Raw genomic sequence first — 21651 nt, 5'->3', positions numbered from 1 at the left:
GCCGTGGTCCGTTGGGACCCACCTGCGCAGGCGCCTGTTAGCCAACGCAGGCGCCTGTTAGCCAACGCAGGCGCCTGTTAGCCAACGCAGGCGCTTGTCAGCCAATGCAGGCGCCTGTTAGCCAACGCAGGCGCCTGTCAGCCAATGCAGGCGCCTGTTAGCCAACGCACCAGCTACGATGGGCTTACAGACTCAGACATTGGCCATGAGTCTCCAGAGTCGCGCCTATCGACGCTGTGCATGGACATCAGAGAAGCCGCCGACTGTCTCCTGCGTCTCTCGGTTGCCAGAACCCCGCACCCCACGAGAGATTCCGCAAGCTCGGCGGGGGCCGTCAGAAGACATTTCGTTCCGAGAGTCACACGACGTTGCCTACGTCCGGGGCAAGTTTCCCCGATCAGATGGCGTCCTCGCTGAGGCACTGGGAAAGTCCATCACCCGCCGGCGAGAGTTCTTTCGCTGCCGGAAGGCCCACCACGACAGGCTTGCCCAGGGCCTCGAGAAGACAGACTTTGGTGGCAACTTTGGCGACAACGTTGAGGAGAGAGATGACAGCCACACCGAAATCGTCCAAACGACTGTTGCCTCGCCGCTGGCAGAGCACTTGAAAACACAGACAGACATTGATCTCCGGAGTGGGGTTATCGTCGAACCGCGACCCGGGGGCGCAGCTGACCAATAGGCCGCCATTTTGGGAGCTCAAGGACGAAGGCGGCCCATCCCAGCCAGCGGGGGATACGGCCACCACACTGCCGCTTCCACAGACGAATGTTATTTCCGCCAACACGCCAGCCGCGTTGGCTGACAAGTGGCCAATGGAAAACGTACAGCGATTTCTCCGGGCCAAGTCGTTTCCCAGCGACTGGCAAGAAACATTCAAAATACTTGACGTCCACGGGTCACAGTTCCTCAACCTTGGCCAAGGTGCCTCGGGTTCTGGGAATTTTTGAAATTTTGGCATGATGCACGAGCGAATATACCCCCAGCTTGCCCGGGTATGCTCGGAAAGCGGCACAAGATGGGACCAGCCAAGGGACGGGAGGAGGGCAAGAGACTGCGGTGCTTGATCCGGAAAGTCGTGCAGGGCCAGTTGCTCGATCCATTCGGCGAGGGCCAGGCACAGGTGCAGCCATTAGAAGAAGCCCCGGTCCGCTACTGGGTAGAAAGTGAGGCTATCACCATGGACGATAACGGGTTCCATGCGCCGGACGAAGCTGCCGAAGATAGGCCCCAGGAGGCAGAGAATATATGTGGGCAGTGCAGTGAGCATTATATAGACACCGAGGGCTGCTGGTACCATCCCGGATGGCTATATCGTAATGAAGCTGGCCAGAGAAGTAGGTGGACAATCCCTGCCGCGTTTTGCTCCTAGCTGCCAGCCGTTCGCTAACAAGGGTGCATCGAATACAGAATGGGCCTGCTGTGAGAGGGTCGAGTGCGTGCAATTTTGCGAAAGATGGGACCACACAGCAGGGGGATTTATCGGGACAAGTTCCGGGAGAAACAGCTGTTCAAGTTCAGAGATGAGATGGGTCGAAATTTTTTTACTACCGTTCCATTTGTGCTACACTTGGCTTGTAAGTCGGTATCAGATTTCTCTTTTTGTTTCCACGTGCTAACTTGGAACCAGGGAATGGAGGCCTTGATCAAGAAATCATTCCTGTATACGGTCGTCGATCCCAAGGTCCAGGAGGGGCATTACGACCTGCTGGGCCCCGACGGCGAGATTATTCCACCTAGCGCCTGGGAAGCTACGGTGAAAGACGGTTGGCCGGTCACTATGCGAATGTGGCCCGAGGAAACGAATGTGGCCCGAGGAAACGAATGTGGCCCGAGGAAACATTGGACTCGGACGTGAAATAGCCAAATCTATTGCCGCCAGATAAAGCACCGCGATTCTCGCTGGACAGATCACAGCCAATACACCCAGACCTGTTGAGATTATTACCGCCAGAAAAATTACTGCGATTGCCGCCGGAAATGTTACAGGGACTACAGACGGCACCGGCAGCACCAGACGAGACTCCCAATCTTTCTCCCCATTGGCAGCCCCGCCAGTCCTCTGGAACCAGTAGTCGACTCGAGGGCAGCGGGACTGCGAGTGGCAGTATCAGCGCTAGTGGGCTTCATAGCGAGGGCGAGAGCAACGAGTCCCTTTGGGAGCGGTTAGATGAAGGGTGAGAGATGAAGGGTGAGAAATGGATAAAGAAAATCCAGCCCTTTTAACCAACAGACTAGGTTTGAGCTGTGAGGTGCTACTGTATCACGGACCTGCAAAAACAAGAATAGAGGGGGCCGTTTGCCAAGACTCAAGAATTCGCACATCCAGACGGCCTGCGCATGATATATATCTAAACAGCCCGTTCTCTATTTTCATGCTCAGCCGATGTATCTTTGCGTTCGAGCAATTTTCATATTCTTCTCGTCTATTGGTTGGGGGTGGAGAGGACAGGTGATACCGCGAACCATGCATGTTACCAATTTTCCACAATATTGAGCTACTTTCCTTCGATGCCAAGGGGCACATTGACGGCAGCGGCGAACGAATACTATATTGTAGAGAACCCCGTCATATCGGCGAGCCTGAGCGGAAACAGCCAACCCGTGCGGCTGAACGTGCAACGCCACGGGCCAAACAAAGTTCACGGTTGTGGGCTGATTCCCAAGGGGTGTAGCGGCAGGCAAGGCATAGATAAGCGATGGTGTGCAACAACGCCCCCCAAATAGTAATGATTGGCGATAGCTGCCGTGCTGATGGTGTGCTGCCCGGCCTTCTCGGCGCTCTGTTCGAGTTCGAGACCGCGCCACAGTACGCCGGTGATTGCTTTTGATAGGCCACGCCCGGCGCCAAGACAAGCTGCACCACCATCTTTTCCCAGGCCTTGATCAAGACCGCGCTGCGCCTGACCTCTGGGATCACATCGAGCCGCATCCAGGCTCTCTGTGCCACCACCCGCAATTTGACAGAATGCCTCGGTTGCGGGAGGTGCTGGGCGAGGTGCTAGGCGAGGTGCTGGGGCTCGGGCAGCCTTGAGTGCAAGATTTGTTGGCGAGAAATAATACATAAAGGGTTGTGTCGCCCGAGACGCGGGCCACGCAGTCTCACACTTATCCGTAGCCATCGGGCCTTCTATCACAAATACTGGTATCCGTCACCGTCCGACATGGCGAGCAGCAACAAGCAGGACGTAGGGTTCGAGGGCGTGGTGCGGGCGGTGGCGGGCGGCCTCATGGAGCACCACAACGGGGTCATGGCCAGATACGAGGCCGTGTTTGCACTCGTCTCGTCCTATGACAACGGTGGGTCACCAGTCACATCCCCCAACCTCGGTTGTGCTAATTGTGGATTTGATGCAGTGTACTTTGACTTCTCCGAGTGGAGCTGCTCGGTGCTCAACGAGAGCACCACGTCCTTTGTCTTTGGCATCCCGGCTGGTGGCCTCGAGATCATGTGCTCCGACATCAAGGGCACGCCGCGCATTGCCACCGTCACCGCGAAGCACCTTGACGCCCGTGAGCTGCCCCCGTCCTGCTCCATCCCTGCTCCTGCTGACCCTCCAACCCGGCAGAATCCGGCCAGGACGTCGTGAGCATCTACGACTGGTGCGTCGCGCAGGCCCAGGCCGCCGGCTCGTTCAACCCCTCGCAGCGCGGGTTCCGCTTCGAGTTTGGCCGGTACACAGGGTCATGGCCCATCCCCGGCTTCCGCACTGTCGGCGCGCTGATCCTCGAGGGCCTGATCGCCGGGGCCATGGAGGCGCAGGCAAATGGTGGGGCCAGAGCCCCGGCCAGCAGCAACGACGGAGAGTGCTGCGTCATGTGAGTTGGGTTGGGGCGCCGTTTGCTTGACGGCGGCGAGGAGTTGGATTGCGTACATCCCACGCCCACAGACCCTGTCCCCTACAGACCTGTCCCCACAGACCCTGTCCCCCACAGACCTTGTCCTGTTTACTTGATCCTTTGAGCACAGCGAGAGTGCGAGCATAGGAAGCCTCTATGTAATTTGTTCGAAGGAATCATTGGAATTCAAAGGCTTGGCAACGTAAAGACGGCTTCGGCCCTCACTACCTAATTTGTAGCTAGACATATTTCTCAAATCTGTTTTCAAAACCCAACCAGGCCCGCACTACGCGGCCGACCGGATCAGCAGCGGGCCCAGCGTCCACAGGATCAAGATGTTCCTGACGTGCATCCACTTGTCCTGGCCGCGGGGGTGCTCATAGAGGATCTTGGTGTCGGCGATGCCGGCCCACGACCAGCACAGCAGGAAGATGCCCAGCGTCCGGCGCTCGCCCAGCAACGTCAGGATCCACACGAAGATGCCGGCGCCGAGGTTGCGGCCCGTCGACGACGGGAAGAGCACCACGTTCTCGCGCGTCGCCGTGGGCAGGCCGAAGAACTTGGCCACTGTCAAGAGTCAGCGGTTGCGACTCGGGCAGGCCGGAGAGGGACCAGTACGGCTCAGAGGGTTGACAAAGGTGCCCCACACGCCCGTGTAGATCAGCGCCGAGCCGATGGCCAGCGTGATGCCGTTGAGGGCGTACGAGTAGTAGGGGATGGCGCCTGTTTCTGACATGGCTGCTGGTCGAGGAGGTGTGTGGGTGCAGAGGGCTGGTGTGTGGGTGCAGAGAGCTGGTGTGTGGGCTAAGACGGCATCGAGCTGTGTGCGGCCAAGAACAGGCCGCGTCTAATATGAGCACACGGAATATGCCGGAGACCGAAACCGCCCGACGTTGCTGCTACCTTGCCCCGAGTTAGCCCGGCTGACGCCGGACCGAATTCCAAGGCCGGGTGCAGTCGCTGTCAGCCGGACTATTTGATGACGGCGGCGCTTGTTTGTTGCCCCACGGGGTGTTATTGGGTTCGACGCGGGATTGCTAGTGTCTTCGGGGCTTTGGGTAGTAACGGGAGGCATTGCCGGCGACTAACACACGACCTGCCCTAGCCCCGAAGCCGCAGGCCTTGGCGTGCTCGGGGTATTTGAAGAAAGACTTCCGTAGCCCGCGGGCCCACAACTGCTGCATGCGTCCCTTGCTTTAACCCCCGAAATGAACCGAGTCCTAACTGGCCAGAGCCAGATGAGCGGGTACGCCAGGCTAGAACTAGATGAGCGGGCTCGCCAGGCCAGAACTAGATGAGCGGGTACGCCAGGCCAGAACTAGATGAGCGGGTACGCCAGGCCAGAACTAGATGAGCGGGTCCGCCAGGCCAGAACTAGATGAGCGGTTCCGCCATGCTGCAAGTGTTGATACGGCACGACGAGGAGGTAATTACAGTGTATCTTGAACGGAGGGTTGAGGAGAGGTTATTGACGGCAGTACGACACCAGCTCACACGCCAGTACCCATTCTAGCACCAGGGTCAATGGAAAGTAGGATGTTTTGAATTTGTAGTGAGCTGAATTTGGATGCAAAGTAAACTGGGCAAAAGTAAGCTGGGCAAAAACAGAAACCACAATTTTCACCAGCAACTAGATCAAATCATCTTGCACCGACCCGGCTTAAACTCGACAAAGCATCAACTAGATTGCCATTCGCTAGTACCTCATTATTGCAGCTACATGGGTTGAATGGCGACTGGATCCCCCCGTCAGTGAATGACACATCCAACGTTTCATGCGAGAATCTGCCGCAGCAGCACGTCGGCCTTGCGCTTCTGCTCGGCCACTACGGCGCCCAAGTCGGGCCGCCGGGGCACAAACTTGATCCCGAAGTGATTGGGCTTCAGGACGACGGACGAGGTGAAGCCAGTGCTGGGGCTGAGGTCGAGCTTGGTCGTGGGCACCACGTCAAAGGCCCAGAGGATCTGGGATACGGCCATGCACATGCTCTGGTAGACGAAGTCCTTGCCCGGGCACTCGCGGCGGCCGGCGCCGAACGTGTACACGGCCTTGCGGCCCAGCTGCGACACGCCCGCCTTGGCGCCCACGGGGTCGCGCATGTAGCGCTCCGGCATGAAGCGGTCGGGCTCGTCGTAGAAGTCCGGGTCCATGTTCATGAGCCACATGTTGATCATGACCATGGTGCCCTTGGGAATGTTGTAGCCCAGCATCTGCTCGTCGGCCACCGTCTCGCGCGGCAGGCCCAGCGTCGACACGGGCCGCCACCGCAGCGACTCGGTCATGCACGCGTTGACGTACGGCAGCCGGTCGAGGTCGATGCGCTCGGGCAGCTCCGTCTCGCTCGCAAACACGCCGTCGATCTCGGCCTGGGCGGCCCGCTGCACCTCCGGGTGCGCCGCCAGCGCCAGCATGAGGGTCTGGAAGACCACGACGGACGAGTCGAAGGCGGCGTCGATGGTGCCGCCCATCAGCATCGTGATCTCCTGCTCGCTGAAGCGGCCTTCGGGTGGCGTCTTGGGATCGGCCGCCCGCTGCAGCAGCTTGGTGGCGAGCGGCTGGATCGTGTTGTTGTGAGGCTTCTTGGCGTGCGCCATCAGCGCCCCGTACGACTTCAGCAGCGCCTTGCGGGTCACGGGCGCCTTGCGCTTCCACTCCGCGAACATGGCCGGCACCCACTGCAGTATCGGGAAGATGTCGATGGGCGGCGCCGTCGCCGGGTCCAGCAGGTCCTCAAACTCGTGCTGCACCTTGTTGTAGTCGCGCACCCAGTTGTCGCCCAGATCGTGCAGCTGCGCCCCGCTGATCATGGCCACGGGCGCCGTGACGGCCCTGCGTCGCGTGTCAGTGAGGGCACGCCAATATACCAGGGACACACGTACCACGAAGCGATGTGGTCTCTCCACTTGTCGCCCGACTGCAGCAGGTCGTAGACGAGGCCCGTGGCCGAGGCCTGGTGCATGGGCGCCAGCTGGCCGAGGCCGGAGCCGGCGAGGAACTCCTTAGTGATGGTGCGCAGGCGGCGGCTGTAGTCGTTGCTCAAGAAGATGGCGTACATGTCGCGGCCTTCGGGCAGCACGTGTTCCTGGGCAACGTGGCGCTTCGGGCGGCCCGAGAAGATGGCGCCGCGCTTGACGATGAACTCGTAGACGAGCTTGGCGTCGTTGATCACGATCACGTTGGTCGGGCCGAACTTGAGCCCCGTGATGGGGCCGTACTGCTTGGCCCACTCGGCGGCAGTGAGGAAGGGGTTTTCCCGCGGGAAGTTATGCAAGTTCCCCAGCCCCAGGATCGACGGTGGGCCCGGCGGGAAGTTTGGCGGGCGCCGCGTCGACAGCAGCCACACCACGGCATGGTACACGAGCAGGCCCGCCAGGGACAGGAGGCCAAGGGAGAGAGCCAGGGCCATCGTACGAGTTGGTATATGGGAACGTCACGTGCTAGAATCTGGCGACTGGCATCACAAGCGGTAGTCCTGTGCTGCCGCGGCATACACGGGCCTCACTCATATATACCCAGGCGGCCTAGGCGGCCTAGGCAGCCTGAGCGAATGGCCCGAAAACGACCCGAAGCCGGGGCTCGTGCCCCACACACCCAAGCCCGCGATCAATAGCTAAGCCGGTGTGGGATACCCGATAGGACCATCTCCAGAGCCTGCGGGGGCTGCAAAGGCTGCAGGGGCTGCAGGGGTGGCTAACAGAGCACACGCAGCACGGCACAAAGCAGCCCATAACACGCTACGCTGCCACTTCGAGCGCGAACTACTAACCATCAGACCACTGGACACGTACGAGTCTGTTCGAATTTCATCGTGATAGTATGGGAACTTGATTCCCGGATTTCTCTCACGGATCCATCGAGGACTCAAGACAAGCTAGTTAAGCCTGTAACATGAAACCTTGAGCCTTGGTGTTCTAGAAGGTCCTGTGTCGGCGAGCTGCAGACCACCGCTCAAGCCCAGCCGGCATAAGACGCAAACTCGGCCTTGATATGGTCGGGCAGGAACGGGACGAGAATGTCAGCCTTTTGCAACGCGAGGCCTTCCATCCGCAAGATAATTAGCATACGCCATGTGCTATGTGGCGTGGAAGTAAGCGTTGGGCAGGCTATTGAAGATGGTAAAGTCACTGGCGGAGACGGGGCGGTACGACGTGGAGCCGCGGGCCTCGGAACCGACAACAAGAGTCGGAACCGACGACAAGAGGCAGCTGGGCGGTGTTGGCCCCGGCGTTAGTGAGGGCCGGCGCGGCCGACGGCCTCGAGCAGGGCCAGCGTCTTGGCATGCGGGCGAAGATGCCGGGACACTCGGCCTCGCGCTCGCCCCACATGACACGGGCAGAGTCCCACTCGACAAGCTGGCGGCCGGTGACGGCCTCGGCCAGCACCACGGGCCACGGGGTAGTGCGTGGCGACGCGGATCTGGGGCACGGGTTAGTGCGTGGCGACGCGGATCTGGGCGCCCAGCGGGAACATGTCGGGGGCCAGGCGGGCGTCGAGGAGCGTGACGGCGTCGGGGTGCATTGACGCCAACTCGAGGATGCGCCGCATCACGTGCAGCAGCTCAATATGAACGCAGAAGCTTGGACTCGTGGAGCTGACGGGGGCCATGGAGTGCTTTGCCAACCATGGTGCCGCCCTCGGTCGGGACCTGGTACTGGAAAGTTAGCGCAGGCCGCCAAGTATACGGTACGCCATGGATGGGCGCAGTACATCCCTGTGGCATGTAGTTATGTAGCGGCTGCTCCTGCTACGTACGCGTATTCGCTGCGACGCTTGGCACTGCAGTCTGCAGTCTGCAGGTGCTGCTCGATAGCGGCAACGGCTTCCCGTCGAATCCGGAACTCTTGCACAATTGTGCAACAGTGCGTGGTAGCAACAGTGCGTGGTAGCAACAGTGCGTGGTAGCAACAGTGCGTGGTAGAAACTTGTTCATGACGGGGCTTGCAGTGTTCTATTGGCTTGGCCCCAACTGGCCCAGTGGATCGGAGATATTAGGCCCGGGCACGATGCATGTCGTAGACCTGTGTTGTGCGCTCGAGGCTCCTTCGGATCATTCAGTTGGTAGCTGACTAACTCGGCCGAACTTCAAACCGCGTTTGTCAGCAGCGGCGAAACAGTGCCCGCGGCTGGTGGCAGCTGGCGGCAGCTGGCAGCGAGCAGGAGGAATACATTAGCATAACCAGTGTGACGGTAATCATGAGAAAAGCGGAAGAAGTAGGCAGCTGGCGGCAGCTGGCAGCTGGCAGCGAGCGGGAGGAATACATCTAGCATGACCACCAGTGTGACGGTAATCATGAGAACAAGCGGAAGAAGAAGCACTAATTACTTGGCGTGGAGAATGGCATTCAAAAGTGGAAATTGCTAGACCTTAAATACTTTGATTGTAACGCTCTGTAAAATCCTAGTTGTAACGCTCTGTGAAATCCTAGTTGTAACGCTCTGTAAAATCCCTGGCTCCGTGGCTGGGCTATCTCGGACGGATCATGACATCACTTGGCCAGGCATAGACATTAGAAGATGGCCAGGCTGCGTGTCATGTATTGAACCTCGTTAATCGCAGAGTGCCTAGTTAAATACAATGCGGCACCGGCACAGCTCACTGCACCGCGATGCCCCCGCTGGAGTTGATGGTCGCGCCCGTCGTGTTAGAGTCCCTCATGAGGTAGACAAATGCCTCGGCGACCTCGTCGGGCGTGCCGACCTTGCCCAGCAGCGCCGTCTTGGCGAAAAAGTCTCTGGCGCCCTTGCGGTCCTCGGGCGTGGGCCCCCAGAGCTCCGTCTCGGTTGCGCCGGGGTGCACGACGTTGACGCGCAGCGGTGCCAGGTCGAGGGCGAGCCCGCGCGCCAAGCCCTCGAGGCCGGCCGCGAAGCACGCGGCGGCGGGCCAGCCCTTGATGGGCTTGTCGCCCGCGCGGCCGCCGCAGAAGGCCAGGCTCGACGCGTAGCCGGGCGTGAGGAAGCGCGGGGCCAGCTTGGCGATCAGCGCGGGCGCCACGATCGCCAGCTGCGCCTGCCCGAGGATGAAGTCTCGGTCGGTGCGCGCGATGGTGCGCATGCCGGCGCGGCCGGCCGTGACGACGACGTGGTCGAGCTGCCGGGTGCCGCCGGCCGTGACGTCGGCGAACAGCTTCTCGAGGCGCGCCTCCACGTCGGGCCGCGACAGGTCGACGGTGAAGCCGCGGACGTCAGCGGTGGCGGGCGACTCGGCCTTGAGCCTCGCGACAGCATCGGCAACGCGGCCCGCGTTGGACGACGCAATGCACACGCGCGCGCCCTGCTCGGCAGCGAGCCTGGCGACGGCGGCCCCGATGCCCGACGAGCCGCCGATCACGAGGAGCGATTGGCCCGAAATCGAAGGCATCTCGACAGTTGCAGGCGCAGGCGCAGGCTATCGGTGCGGATGAGACTGAGGGTGTGTCGAGGCGGCAGGGTGTGTCGAGGCGGCTGTGTGTCGAGGCGGCAAGGTGTGTCGAGGCGGCAAGGTGTGCGATGCAAGTCGGGCTTTGGCCTCTTGGAGTTTAGACTGCGAGGCGGCTGGAATGGTGGATTCAAACTCGTCTTTCCTCGTGCTCTGCAAGCATTGAGGGCTGTCATATGGGTGTGTGCTCTGTAATTAATTAAGGCCTGTACATGTACATGTAATCCGTACACCGTGCCGCTAATTAGCCGTCTGCCCTATGAGCGATGTGGGCGTGCACTGCCGGGGCAGGTTGAGCCGGGTCGGGTCCTCAATGGCCGATTTATTTGTCATTGGCCGAGCAATGTTGACCCGGCCCTCGTAATGCGATGCGGTGCGGCACAGCCTGCAGGGCCGCCACAACCATGATCCAATGTGTCGTGATACCACCGTGGCTGCAATGCCGCCGTGGCTGCAATGCCGCGAACTTCAACGCTTCTGTCGATCGCAGCGCAGCTCAACCAAGATGAACTAGCTTCAATCCGGGTTGCCATAGCATAGCTGTCTCGGGTGGTAGGCAATGCACAATCCTCAAGGATGAGCTGTACGTGCATGCTGCTACACGTGTATACGTAGCCGCGGTGCTTGGCGCGTCACCGGCCGGACAGGTGAGGGTGTACAAGTGCAGTACATCCCGAGTACCTTTACTACAGGGACAAGGACGGGCACTAACGGCTTGGCGGCTGCCCCACGCGATGCGACGGGAGGCATCCGAACTGCACGCTAGGGACACGGGGGAAAATACGGTATTACAGTGGTATTATCCATACGTGCAGCCAAGGTATCTGATGCACGACGTTCGCGCTGCCGCTTGATGTACATGTACATGTATAAGGTATTGGTCTATGCTAGTGTCGCTCGCCAAGTTCATTTCTTCCCGTAACGCCACCCCAGCCTGGCCCCTGGGAGCGTTGCTGACAGCCAGTCTATTTTTCCTCTGCACTACCACAAGTACCAGCCTCGGCCGCTCGGCAGCTCGGCCGCTCGGCAGCTCGGCAGCTCGGGATGCCGGCCTAAACCGCGACGGGGATCACCTTCTCCTCCGCCGTGTTGCCGTCCTGTTTGGGCATCCGTTTGAAGGGGATGATAAGCGAGATGAGAACGGTCAGTGCAGCGCCGGCCAGGGAAAAGGCAAACACGTCCTTGATGCCGACCATGTAGGCGTCGAGCACAGCGGCAAGGTCGGCGCCCCGGAAGACGTGCTGGAGCTCGGACGCACCCGTGGCGAGGACCATGCCCGAGTTGAGGTTTGGCGCCTCGGCGGCAAGGGTCTGCAGCAGGCGGTTTGCAAAAAGGGACTGCGCTGCCGTGACAAAGTAGGCGCCGCTGATGGAGTTGCACACTGGGCGGGGTCAGCAGAGTCGCCACACGATGCGGCAGGCTGGACTTACTGAGCATGATGCCCGTGATGGACGCCACGTTCTCGGGCTTGGCGAAGATCTGCGCCGTCGTCATGGGCACCTGGTTGCCGAGGCCGATCCCGAACCCGAACAGGACCTGCGGGCCAATGTACCGGGCCTTGGACGAGTCGATCTCCAGCGTGTAGATCAGGGCCGCGCCGGCCGTGGCGACCAGCCCGCTGGCGAGCTCGAACGGCTGGAGCAGGCGGGTCTTGCCGATGAGGAAGCCGCTGAACATGGCGCCGAGGGCAAAGAAGGCCATGAACGGCAGGTTGTTGACGCCGCTGTCGATGGCCGACTGTCCGTGGATGGACTGGAAGTAGATGGGCAGGTAGAAGAGAACCTGGAAGTTGCCCAGATTGATGCTGGTGCAGGTCAGCAACAGCGCGGCAAGCGAGGTAGACAGCACGGCAAGCGAGGCAGATAGCACGGCAAGCGAGGTAGACAGTGCGGCAAGCAAGGCAGACAGCACGGTAAGCAAGGGTAAGTAACTCACATCCAGCCGTACAGCGCGTTGGTCCAAATCAGGCGCGACTTGAGCAGCGACAGCGGCACCATGGCGTACTCGCCCTGGAGCCACTCGGTGGCCCAGAAGCCGATGGTCAGGACGACCCACATGACCAGCGTGGCGACGACGCTGCCGTCACTCCACGGCTTGGTCTGGCCGCCCCACTGCAGGGCCAGGGTGAAGCTCACGAGCGAGGTGAGCAGCAAGCTGAAGCCGGGCAGGTCGAGCTGCAGCAGAATCTCCTTCCACGTGGCCGGCATGGGCTGGATGTGCTTGGGAATCCTGAAGAAGATCAACAGCATTGCGACGATGGGGCCGCCGACGGGCAGGTTGATCCAGAAGCACCAGCGCCACGTGGCGTTGCTCGTGAAGGCGCCGCCGATCAGCGGGCCGACGATGGTGGACATCATGAAGACTCCCATCCACAGGCCGATCAGCATGGGCCGCTTGCGGGGCTCGGCCACGTACGTGATCATGAGCACGGAGCCGCCCAGCGTGCCCGAGCAGCCCCAGCCCTGGAGCGCGCGGCCGACGATCAGGGACGCGCTGTTAGGCGCCGCCGCCGCCAGGATGCTCCCGATCAGGAACAGGGCCACCGATGCCAGGTAGACCAGCTTGCCCGAGAAGTACTTGTACAGCTTGCCCCACATGGGCGCCGACGTGCCGACGAGGAGGAAGCAGGCGCTGCCGTACCATCCCACGTCGTCGAGCCGGCGGAACTCGTCCGTGATGCCGGGGATGGCGGTTGCGACGATGCCCTTGGACCGAGCGGTTAGACTTGAGCGTCACTGTCGAGGCATGCTAGCCGACCAGCTTGCAGGGGTGGAGGCTTGAGACTTGACTCACAATGTCCAATGCGGCGAGAAGAGTGCTGAGGAAGATGGTGGCCATGATCATGACCAGCTGGAAGCCCTTGACGTACTCGGGCTCGGCCGCGGCCTCGCCGGCGCCGCCGCCGGCGCCGACATCTCTCTTCTCTGGGAGGCTGTCCGAGTGCTCGCCGTTGCTGGCCGTGTCAGTGGTGTGGCCCGACTCCTTCGCGGCCGCGGCCGCGTTGGTCGCGTCATATTCAGGCGCCTGAGCCGACATGTTGCTGTGTTGTCTCTAGTCTAGGTAGTCTGACTCCGATGCCGAGATCTTTGGGAAGGGGTGAAAAGGGAAGGTTCTGATGCAAGGCGACTTGCTTTAAGCCGGCGCGTCGGCGTGTTTACACGGGCCACCTGCAGACAGGCGAAGGCGCCAGATTTGCATCGAACAGTTCGGGGCCTGGGACGATGACCAAGAAGACAACAGAACGGGGGAAATTTCAGGCCGACCACGGCCAATTCAAAGACCACACACAGCTGGTCAGCCGACAAAACCACAGGAAACAAAACCACGGGAAACCTGGCATTTCGGGATTGAACACATGGACAGCGTCCCAAAGGGGCACCGTCAAGGAGAGGTACGGAGGTACATGGCCGCCCCACAGCAAACACGTCTTGATTACAAAGGTCGGGCCAATTCGTCTCCGGCTTGTCAAATGGCGGCGCTGGGCCTATCGCGGCACGGTCCGCCACCGCCAACGGGCCAATGGGGTAAAATGCAGCCATGGGCGCCAAGACGTTAGACGTTGGCCAACCCTGTCGCTGATCGCACGGCCGCGCCACATGCACGTTGCTGGTCAGAGCTAGCGTTGCCGGCCAGAGCTAGCGTTGCCGGTCAGAGCTAGATCACCCGCGGACGGACGATTGCCGCGCTATTGCGGCATCCCACCTGGCGCTGCCTGCCGGGTTCCCTCACAAACCTGCGACAAACAGCGGGCACAGACAGTGCACCGAAACAGCCAAGCAACAGCCCTTCGAGCGCAGCGAGCAGCCCGCCGCAGGCGCCCCCGGAGGGCCGCCAGAGGCAAAAGGACGACCGAGTGTCGTCAAGCAAGGCACAATACGCAATGGGAGTGTTTTCATTCAATTATTGCCCACGGGCTGTTCCCTCGGGCTGTTTTGTTCAGGACTATTACAAAGAGCTTGGACTGCCACCAGCTCGATATCCATCGCGCCATCTACCTCGGGCGGTCTAGTCCTCAGTGAAAATCTTGTCGTAGTCGTGCTCGGCCCAGCGGATGTCCGGGGTCAGGCCGGCAAACTTCCACACGCCGGCGACGCGGCGGTAGCGCACGGTCGCCTTGCCGTGGGCGTGGCCCTTGTAGAGGACCTCGGTGAGACCGTCGTCCTTGTACTTCTGGTGCGCGACGCGCATCTGGTGGTAGCCCGTGATGGTGTCGGCGCCCGTCTGCACCCACCGGCCGGCGCCGATGAGGTGCTGCGTCTTGATGCGCTTGTTGCCGAGGAAGTGCTCGCTCGACGCCATGGCCAGGAACTCGGGCGCCGGCATGTCCTCCCACACCTTGTCCATGACGGTCGTGTAGTCAATCTGCGGCTGTCAGTCCTGCTTTGGTGGGGAGGCTTGTGAGCGACGCACAAACAGCGTCGGCGCGATGCACTTGGCCAGGCGGTCCCAGTCCTTGGTGTCGTAGCTCTCGGCCCATTCGAAGATGGCGGCCTGGCAGCCCAGGACATCTGTTTCTTGTGAGCTGGGACTTGGGTCGGCTGGAGTCGGGCTTACCTTGGAAGGTGGGCGGGGATTCTGCGGGCTCGGCCATGGTGTGCTGTGCGGGTGTGCTGTGCGTTGAGGGTGTGTTGTGTGGGTGTGCTCTGCGTTGAGGGTGTGCTGTGCGGGTGTGCTGTGCGGGTGTGCTGTGCGTTGAGATTGTCCCGAGGGCGAGTAGACGTGGCATTCGACGCCAGGAGAGGTCGGGACCGCCTTGGCAGGGCACCAGCCGCTATATGATGTTTGTGTGTGAGCTGCCGGGTCGTGGGCGTGTGTTGGCGCCGCAATCCTTCGGCCACGAGACCTGACCCGGCCGCAATGCCCCGAAGCCCGAAGCCGTAGCCAAAGCCGAAGCCGAAGCCGAAGCCGAAGCCGAAGCCGACGCCAATACCGATGCCGATGCACGGCACGCGGCGCTCGCGTCTTTCGGGGTCCGACCAGCAACGCGGCTGCGGTAGCCAGCGCAGCCCAGGCGCTAGCTAGCGGCGTTCGAGCCCTCGCTCCGTAGCGGCGGAATCGAGCGACTTCATAAAGACGATTCGTCGTGTTATCTGCCGGCCAATTCACGGTTAGCCCATCGTCCCTTCCAGCCCCAGCCCCAGCCCCAGCCCCAGCCCCAGCAGAACACAACCCAGACACCATGACGACCCCCTACATCCCCGGCCGCCTCGACGGCAAAGTCGCGCTCGTGACGGGCTCGGGCCGCGGCATCGGCGCGGCCATGGCGCTGCAGCTGGGCAAGCTCGGCGCCAAGGTGGTGGTCAACTACTCCAACTCGGCCGAGCACGCCGAGAAGGTGGTGGCCGAGATCAAGAGCTACGGCACCGACGCCGTCGCCCTCAAGGCCGACGTGCGCGACGTCAAGCAGACGGTCAAGCTGTTCGAGGACGCCGTGGCGCACTTCCGCCGCCTCGACATTGTGTGCAGCAACGCGGGCGTCGTCAGCTTCGGCCACCTCAGCGAGGTGACCGAGGACGAGTTCGACCGCGTCTTCAGCCTCAACACGCGCGGCCAGTTCTTCGTCGCGCGCGAGGCCTACCGCCACCTCAAGGACGGCGGCCGCATCATCCTCATGTCGTCCAACACGGCCCGCGACTTCAGCGTGCCGCGCCACTCGCTGTACTCGGCCTCCAAGGGCGCCATCGACTCCTTCGTGCGCGTGCTCGCCAAGGACTGCGGCGACAAGAAGATCACCGTCAACGCCGTCGCCCCCGGCGGCACCGTCACCGACATGTTCCACGCCGTCTCGGAGCACTACATCCCCGACGGCGCCAAGTACTCCCCCGAGGAGCGCCAGCAGATGGCCGCCTTCGCCTCGCCCCTGCACCGCAACGGCTACCCCGAGGACATTGCCCGCGTCGTCGCCTTCCTGGCCAGCAAGGAGGCCGAGTGGATCAACGGCAAGATCATCACCCTGGACGGCGGCGCGGCGTGAGCGCGGGGGCACATCGCTGCACCTTGCCAGATAGAATCCAGTAGCATCTCCTAATAAACCATCATGAATCCCACGTGCAGTCCCTTTTCTCTTGTTTTGCCTCCGGCGGCCCTCCGGGGGCGCCTGCGGCGGGCTGCTCGCTGCGCTCGAAGGGCCTGTTGAGGATTCACTGCTTGCAACTATCAACTAGAGACTATTATTGCATTGAACTATTGCACGTCACTGCCTTGTTCCAATTTGTCCGTTGGGCCTGCTCTTCATGCCACCAAATCCAGCGAATTCCGTCGGGGTTAGGGTTGGCGGTCAGATCTCACTCAGGGGCTTGCAGGGCTGCTAGTTGGCACGGCGACGGGTTGAATTCAGCTCAAACTACAACTACACAATAAATAAATGCAAATCATGCAAAACTATATGCAATACTCGATTACCCTCTGCCGACACCTGTCCCCCTCAGCGTGGCCCCGTGTTGGCGGGCAGGTACGGGTGCAGAAACGGCAGGTAGTGGCGCATCAGGCCCATGAGGATGCACATGGGGGTGCCGGTGGGGAACTTGGCCCTGCCGTTGGTGTTGACGACGCTGACGTTCTGGCCGTCGTAGGCGCCCGTGTCGTCGTCGACAGCCTCGATCATGGCGGCAGCCAGGTCGAGGTACGACAGCGGGCTGTCCTCGTCGGTCAGGCTCAGGGCGTGGCCGCGCTGCACGTCGACCGACAGCGCGCCCGGCTTGGCGTAGATGGCCGTCAGCCACCCCGCCTCGGCGCGCAGCATCCGCTCCGTCTCCACCAGGTCCGCGTACACGTGCGACGCCGACCGCAGCAGCACCAGCCGCAGCAGCCACGGCACGTGCCGCGAGAAGTGGTCGTCGATGGTCGCCGACGACAGCAGCACCAGCTTGGGCAGCGGGTTGCCGGGCGAGGCGTCCCGGAGCCCCCGCAGCGCGTGCAACACGGCCGCCGCCGTGTCTTGCGCCAGGCGGCACCCGGGGATGTTGTCGTTGGTCGACACGACCAGGAACACGGCGCGGCAGCCGCGGATGCACGCCGTCAGCAGGTCGACGTCTTGCACGCTGCCCTCGAAGACGGTGACGCGCCCGCCGTCCTTGATGTCCGGGAGCACCCGCATGAGTTTGGCACGGTTGCGGCAGTAGGCGTGGACTTGGCCGCCGGGCTTGTTGAGCAGGTTTTCGATGAGCGCCGTGCCGCAGTTGCCCGTCGACCCCAGGACGGCGTAGGTGTTGGCCGGCGCCGTTGCGGCGAGGTGGGCAGTGGTGGGATGGTCCATGGTTGCCGATGGCAAGAAGAGCCGAGTTTGTGCAGTGCAGCGCTGCGGAGAGGCAGGCGAGCAGGCAGGAACAGCTGCGAGGCCTGTGTGTCTTCTCGAAGCCTGCCGCCGCGTGGGTTAATTAGGAGAGGGCATGTTGGTACATCCACTAATAGTCGATCGCGGGTTGCACTGGTTCTCGGGGCATACCCGGCCACCGGGGCGGAAGTCAGCTTTGTCCCGCATTGAGCCGACGCGTTCACACCCGCCTAGGTGGATCCGGTTTTAGTGTCCGCGAGTGCGAGGTCCACCGTTGCGAGCAGTCATGTTGACATTTTCGACATGCCCGTACACCTACCTACTCGGCAGTTAGGACCTACCTACTCGGCAATTAGGACCTACCCACTCGGCAGTTAGGACCTATCTACTCGGCAATTAGTACCTATCTACTCGGCAATTAGGTAGGCAAGCAAGGCACTTGTTTCGCGCACGTCATCCTCCGCGAGATGACCCTCGCCGAATTGCTCGTGAAATGCTACAGCAGCTTATCGATTGAATGCAAGACTCTAGATTCCATTGCTGCCATTGCCACCACCCACTCAGTGACTCGCACCCGGCTGCATCAGATACTGCTGGAACTTGGGAAAAAAATTGGCGTAAAACGCCGTGTCCACCATCTCCTCCAGCCTGCTCACTTTGGTGCCGTCCTCGGAGAAGGTGACGAAGATGGCGTACTCATTGGTCCACTTCTCGCCCGGCAGCGGCGTGTCGGCCAGCGAAGTCGCGTAGACGGCCGCCGTGCCCCGCGCCGCGTCGTGCACCACCTGCTTGATGTCGAGCTGCGTTCAGTGTCAGCGAGCGCATGCATGCAGTCGTGAGACAAAACCCGCCTCCCAGTTGGTCAAATTATCGACCAGCTTCGGGTATATGGCCTCGGCGGCGGCGCGCGAGTGCACCGGCGTGCCCAGGGACAGGGGCAGCAGCCTCTGCTTGAAGTCGTCAGACCACAGATCGATGGTGGCTCTGGCGTTCTGGTTCTTCCACGACTCGAGGAACCTGTCGAGCGTGGCCGCCTGGACGTCGGCAGCGGCAGGCATGGTTGCAAGGGTTGTCTCGAGAGAATGCAGTGGGCTGACCTGGGGAGTTTGCATGCAGTGGCCTGAGATGCCGGCCCAGAAGCCTAGATTGGCCTACGAGTAATGTAGTCGCCGCTGCGGCCCCGAAATACCCCGAACGGGTAATCGCCATATGCTTAGGTCATCCTATCCAAGCCCGACACCCTAAAGATTGTGTTGGTGGAGGTCCTAGAACTAGGTAGCCTGTAGGGCTCGGCTCGGACCCGGTAGTGTGAACCGGGGTCCCGATTCCTCCCGCGTTCCGCAACATGCGACTTTGCCATACGCAGGGCGTGGCAACATCCGAGTTACCTAATTACCTAGCCTGCGCAAAGTCTGAGTCTGATGCCGATATTTCCAGAATCAAGCAATCCGGAACCACCGGGTCGTAGAGGTCTAGAACGCCGCATTCAATACTTCGGATCCTATTTTCCTCCGAGTTATGCGGCTGGGCCGGATACTCGGCGACTTGGCTTGTTGGGGCAGTTTATTTCCCAAACCGGAGCCTGCGTCCAGCCAGCACTGTTGGCAGCTGATACCGACGTTTGCATATTCAACAGGCTTTCCGGGGCTGAGAGGCCAACAGGAGGAGGACGGGGTTAAGGACAAGATAGGGGCTAATGATAGACAAGACGGTCACGGGGGTTGAGGACGGACGATAAATCCGGCCCGAGAATAGTTCCAACCTCGTGCAGCCTGCACTGCTACACGAAGCCCAGAAGGAAGGGACTAGACAGCATACGGCTAGACGCAGCCTAGTCTAGTTCTAAATTGGGTCCGAGAATTCCGGTGTGACAGCCAACTTCGATAATTACCAGATTGTAACGAAATACACGGCAATACGCAAAGGTAACGCGATAGTAACGGGACTAACACGATTGACGCAGGAGCAAGACGATGGTAACACTAGAGCAACACGATAGTAACACAGGAGCAACACGATGGTGACACAGGAGCAACACGATGATGACACAGGAGTCACACGACGGCAGCACACGAGGACATGAGAGTAACAGCCTAGATTTCGCCCTGATTTCGCCCTATCTTCCCGTCCACCTGTGTAACTGCAAACGGGACTAGTACCCGCCCTGCCCGGCTCGCCCAGCAGCCCGGCTCTTGCCAAGGCGCCCCTGCCAGCCGGCAGCCGCCGTTCTCACTCAGCGCCGCGTCGCCAAGATGATCTTGACGGGAAAGTAACCCTCGACCCGCTTGCCGCCGGCAAGCAGCGCGTCGAGCTCGGCGTACAGGCCCACAAAGGCGTCGGGAAACTGCGAGATGAAGGGGAACGAGCCAAAGTGCTCGCGCACGCCCGCCAGGTCCGTCTCGAAGCTCCAGCCGGACTCGTCCTCGCGCACGTCGACGTCGGCCGGACCCGTGTAGTCGGGCTCGGCGGCCGCCCGGTGCGCCTCCTCGGGCGGCAGCATGCCCTGGATGCCGCCGTGTGCCATGTTGAGGTGGACGCGCAGGGCGCCGGGCACGAACAGGGCCTCGTCGAGCGGCGCCACGCTGTACCCGTCCTGCGTGCGCGCCATGACGCGGATCGTCTGGTCCGGGTCGTCGACGGTGCGCAGCAGCTGGCGCCCGCCCTCGTGGCTGAAGCGCGCCCACAGGTCCTGCAGCGCCGCGTCGTGGAACCGCGCGGGACCGAACAGCGCCGCGGCGAAGGTGCCGCCCGACTTGAGCTGCCGGGCGATGGCCGCCATGGCCGCGGCCTGCGGGTCCGGGAAGTGCATGACGTTGGTGGCGAAGACCATGTCGACGCTGCCCGGAGCCAGGTCGTCGGCCTCCTCGACCTTGGCGGCGCGGAAGCTGTACCCGTCGGTGCCTAGGCGGGCGCGGGCGAGGTCGACGTTGGTGGGCGCGATGTCGGACACGATGACGTGAGCGAAGCGGGCGCGCAGCCGCTGGGCGTAGGGTCCGTTGCCGGCGCCGACGTCGTGGACGGTGCCAAAGGCGCCACCCTTGGCCTTGTGGTAGCCAAAGATGCGCTCGAAGAAGGACTCGGGCACCCGCGGCCGGCCCTTGACGTAGTTGTCCCAGAACTTGTCGTCGCGGGCGAAGATCGTGCCGTTGGAGTCCATGGCGGGCGAGGCGTGAGAGAGCAGGGTCGACCGGCGTCAAGGTCTTCCTACGCAGCTGGCAGCATGACATGCCAGCGCCGCCCCAGGCAGTCAGTAACGTGGTGCTGTTATCTACATGCATACGGGCCGATTGCTGGCCGTTCGGGTCTTGCTGGTGCGTGATTCCATCTCTCGTAGCGAGGCGCCGGGAGTCGTAGCAGGTCCTGCGTCGGTGTGATTGGGGTGGAGAACGCCGCGACCGACATCCGATGGGTTTCCGTCTCGTCGGGACAGGAGAGGTGGTGCGGGCAGCAAGACGCTCGTCAGTAGTTTCGGAGCAATGGGTCTGGAGCCGACCGAGGACCCACTAGAGCTTCAATCTGACTTGCAAATCAAGTCTACGGGACGGGCATCGGTGCCAGTCCAGCAAGTGACCTTGCACGTCTGCAGCCCGGATGCATATCAGAATCACGTAATCGCGGGCAACATGTTACCCCGTTCCCACTGCCCCATCTCTCTATTGCTCCTTCCCATGCATGGCTGCGGCGGCGCCTACTCGAGTCATGTAATCCTTCCATACCTACGCAAGCCACCCACGCAGCACCCCGTTCCTTCCCCCTGGATTTAATGTTCGGCGAACTCCTAAAGTCCCAAAGCTAGCCAGAATCAGTAATATGGATGGTCCTGCTGGACAGCCAACTGCTGCTGTGCAACCAACTGCTGTATGGCTAACTGGCTGCCGAGCACTAACTAGCTGTCAAGCAACCGACTATTGCTCATTAACTGGCTGCTGTGCAACAGCTGTTGCAGACAGTAGCTGTTGCAGACAGTGTGCCGGGCTGCCAAGGTAAGCACAAGGTCACATGTGTGTCAGCCCATGGCCGGACGAGGTGCGGTTGTGTGTTGAATTAGAGGCACCAGTTTGATGCCAGGGCGACTTCGGAGATAAATTTCCACAGTGAGATCATAGGAGAGGGCTCGACAAC

At 61.3% G+C, this 21651-nt stretch overlaps 13 protein-coding genes across 13 annotated transcripts; 4 read left to right on the top strand and 9 right to left on the bottom strand.

Moving 5' to 3' along the window:
* The first annotated feature begins 6 nt into the window (after positions 1-6).
* On the top strand, positions 7-840 carry B0T26DRAFT_96127 (uncharacterized protein). Its single transcript, XM_060448165.1, has one exon. It carries the CDS (start codon positions 179-181, stop codon positions 680-682), a length of 504 nt encoding a protein of 167 aa, XP_060303999.1. The 5' UTR covers positions 7-178; the 3' UTR covers positions 683-840.
* B0T26DRAFT_96128 (uncharacterized protein) lies at positions 841-2028 on the top strand. Its single transcript, XM_060448166.1, has 3 exons — positions 841-1337; positions 1411-1577; positions 1631-2028. Exons 1-3 carry the CDS (start codon positions 998-1000, stop codon positions 1856-1858), a joined length of 735 nt encoding a protein of 244 aa, XP_060303998.1. The 5' UTR covers positions 841-997; the 3' UTR covers positions 1859-2028.
* A 1136-nt stretch (positions 2029-3164) lies between these two features.
* On the top strand, positions 3165-3823 carry B0T26DRAFT_746940 (uncharacterized protein; the record flags this gene model as incomplete). The annotated part of the gene is made up of 3 exons (XM_060444767.1): positions 3165-3300; positions 3358-3513; positions 3570-3823. 3 exons carry the CDS (start codon positions 3165-3167, stop codon positions 3821-3823), a joined length of 546 nt encoding a protein of 181 aa, XP_060303997.1.
* Positions 3824-4051: 228 nt separating this feature from the next.
* On the bottom strand, positions 4052-4698 carry B0T26DRAFT_690856 (uncharacterized protein). The gene is made up of 2 exons (XM_060441099.1): positions 4459-4698; positions 4052-4407 (listed from the first exon to the last, which is right to left on the bottom strand). The coding sequence occupies exons 1-2, from the start codon at positions 4574-4576 to the stop codon at positions 4127-4129; spliced, it is 399 nt and encodes a 132-aa protein (XP_060303996.1). The 5' UTR covers positions 4577-4698; the 3' UTR covers positions 4052-4126.
* Positions 4699-5613: 915 nt separating this feature from the next.
* Positions 5614-7247, bottom strand: B0T26DRAFT_633887 (cytochrome P450; the record flags this gene model as incomplete). The annotated part of the gene is made up of 2 exons (XM_060436579.1): positions 5614-6670; positions 6715-7247. 2 exons carry the CDS (start codon positions 7245-7247, stop codon positions 5614-5616), a joined length of 1590 nt encoding a protein of 529 aa, XP_060303995.1.
* A 979-nt stretch (positions 7248-8226) lies between these two features.
* Positions 8227-8718, bottom strand: B0T26DRAFT_690851 (uncharacterized protein). The gene has a single exon (XM_060441098.1). The coding sequence runs from the start codon at positions 8444-8446 to the stop codon at positions 8270-8272; it is 177 nt and encodes a 58-aa protein (XP_060303994.1). The 5' UTR covers positions 8447-8718; the 3' UTR covers positions 8227-8269.
* A 451-nt stretch (positions 8719-9169) lies between these two features.
* Positions 9170-10558, bottom strand: B0T26DRAFT_798781 (uncharacterized protein). The gene has a single exon (XM_060446956.1). It carries the CDS (start codon positions 10197-10199, stop codon positions 9435-9437), a length of 765 nt encoding a protein of 254 aa, XP_060303993.1. The 5' UTR covers positions 10200-10558; the 3' UTR covers positions 9170-9434.
* A 480-nt stretch (positions 10559-11038) lies between these two features.
* Positions 11039-13630, bottom strand: B0T26DRAFT_841829 (putative MFS transporter). Its single transcript, XM_060447555.1, has 4 exons — positions 13050-13630; positions 12192-12961; positions 11687-12060; positions 11039-11637 (listed from the first exon to the last, which is right to left on the bottom strand). The coding sequence occupies exons 1-4, from the start codon at positions 13290-13292 to the stop codon at positions 11309-11311; spliced, it is 1716 nt and encodes a 571-aa protein (XP_060303992.1). The 5' UTR covers positions 13293-13630; the 3' UTR covers positions 11039-11308.
* Positions 13631-14261: 631 nt separating this feature from the next.
* On the bottom strand, positions 14262-14847 carry B0T26DRAFT_737559 (putative scytalone dehydratase; the record flags this gene model as incomplete). Its single annotated transcript, XM_060443464.1, has 3 exons — positions 14262-14618; positions 14667-14764; positions 14811-14847. The coding sequence occupies 3 exons, from the start codon at positions 14845-14847 to the stop codon at positions 14262-14264; spliced, it is 492 nt and encodes a 163-aa protein (XP_060303991.1).
* A 588-nt stretch (positions 14848-15435) lies between these two features.
* B0T26DRAFT_630995 (uncharacterized protein) lies at positions 15436-16230 on the top strand (the record flags this gene model as incomplete). Its single annotated transcript, XM_060436305.1, has 1 exon — positions 15436-16230. One exon carries the CDS (start codon positions 15436-15438, stop codon positions 16228-16230), a length of 795 nt encoding a protein of 264 aa, XP_060303990.1.
* A 217-nt stretch (positions 16231-16447) lies between these two features.
* On the bottom strand, positions 16448-17753 carry B0T26DRAFT_816655 (putative NAD-dependent epimerase/dehydratase). Its single transcript, XM_060447384.1, has one exon. It carries the CDS (start codon positions 17509-17511, stop codon positions 16681-16683), a length of 831 nt encoding a protein of 276 aa, XP_060303989.1. The 5' UTR covers positions 17512-17753; the 3' UTR covers positions 16448-16680.
* Positions 17754-18089: 336 nt separating this feature from the next.
* Positions 18090-18587, bottom strand: B0T26DRAFT_671301 (uncharacterized protein; the record flags this gene model as incomplete). Its single annotated transcript, XM_060439304.1, has 2 exons — positions 18090-18329; positions 18372-18587. 2 exons carry the CDS (start codon positions 18585-18587, stop codon positions 18090-18092), a joined length of 456 nt encoding a protein of 151 aa, XP_060303988.1.
* Positions 18588-19762: 1175 nt separating this feature from the next.
* Positions 19763-20686, bottom strand: B0T26DRAFT_746930 (S-adenosyl-L-methionine-dependent methyltransferase; the record flags this gene model as incomplete). Its single annotated transcript, XM_060444766.1, has 1 exon — positions 19763-20686. One exon carries the CDS (start codon positions 20684-20686, stop codon positions 19763-19765), a length of 924 nt encoding a protein of 307 aa, XP_060303987.1.
* Positions 20687-21651: the final 965 nt, after the last annotated feature.

This window comes from Lasiosphaeria miniovina (assembly GCF_030549165.1).
Source record: "Lasiosphaeria miniovina strain SMH2392-1A chromosome Unknown B0T26scaffold_1, whole genome shotgun sequence".
Classification (NCBI taxonomy): Eukaryota; Fungi; Ascomycota; class Sordariomycetes; order Sordariales; family Lasiosphaeriaceae; genus Lasiosphaeria; species Lasiosphaeria miniovina.
Note: the sequence above shows the minus strand (reverse complement) of the source record. Positions and strands in the feature narration are given on the sequence as shown.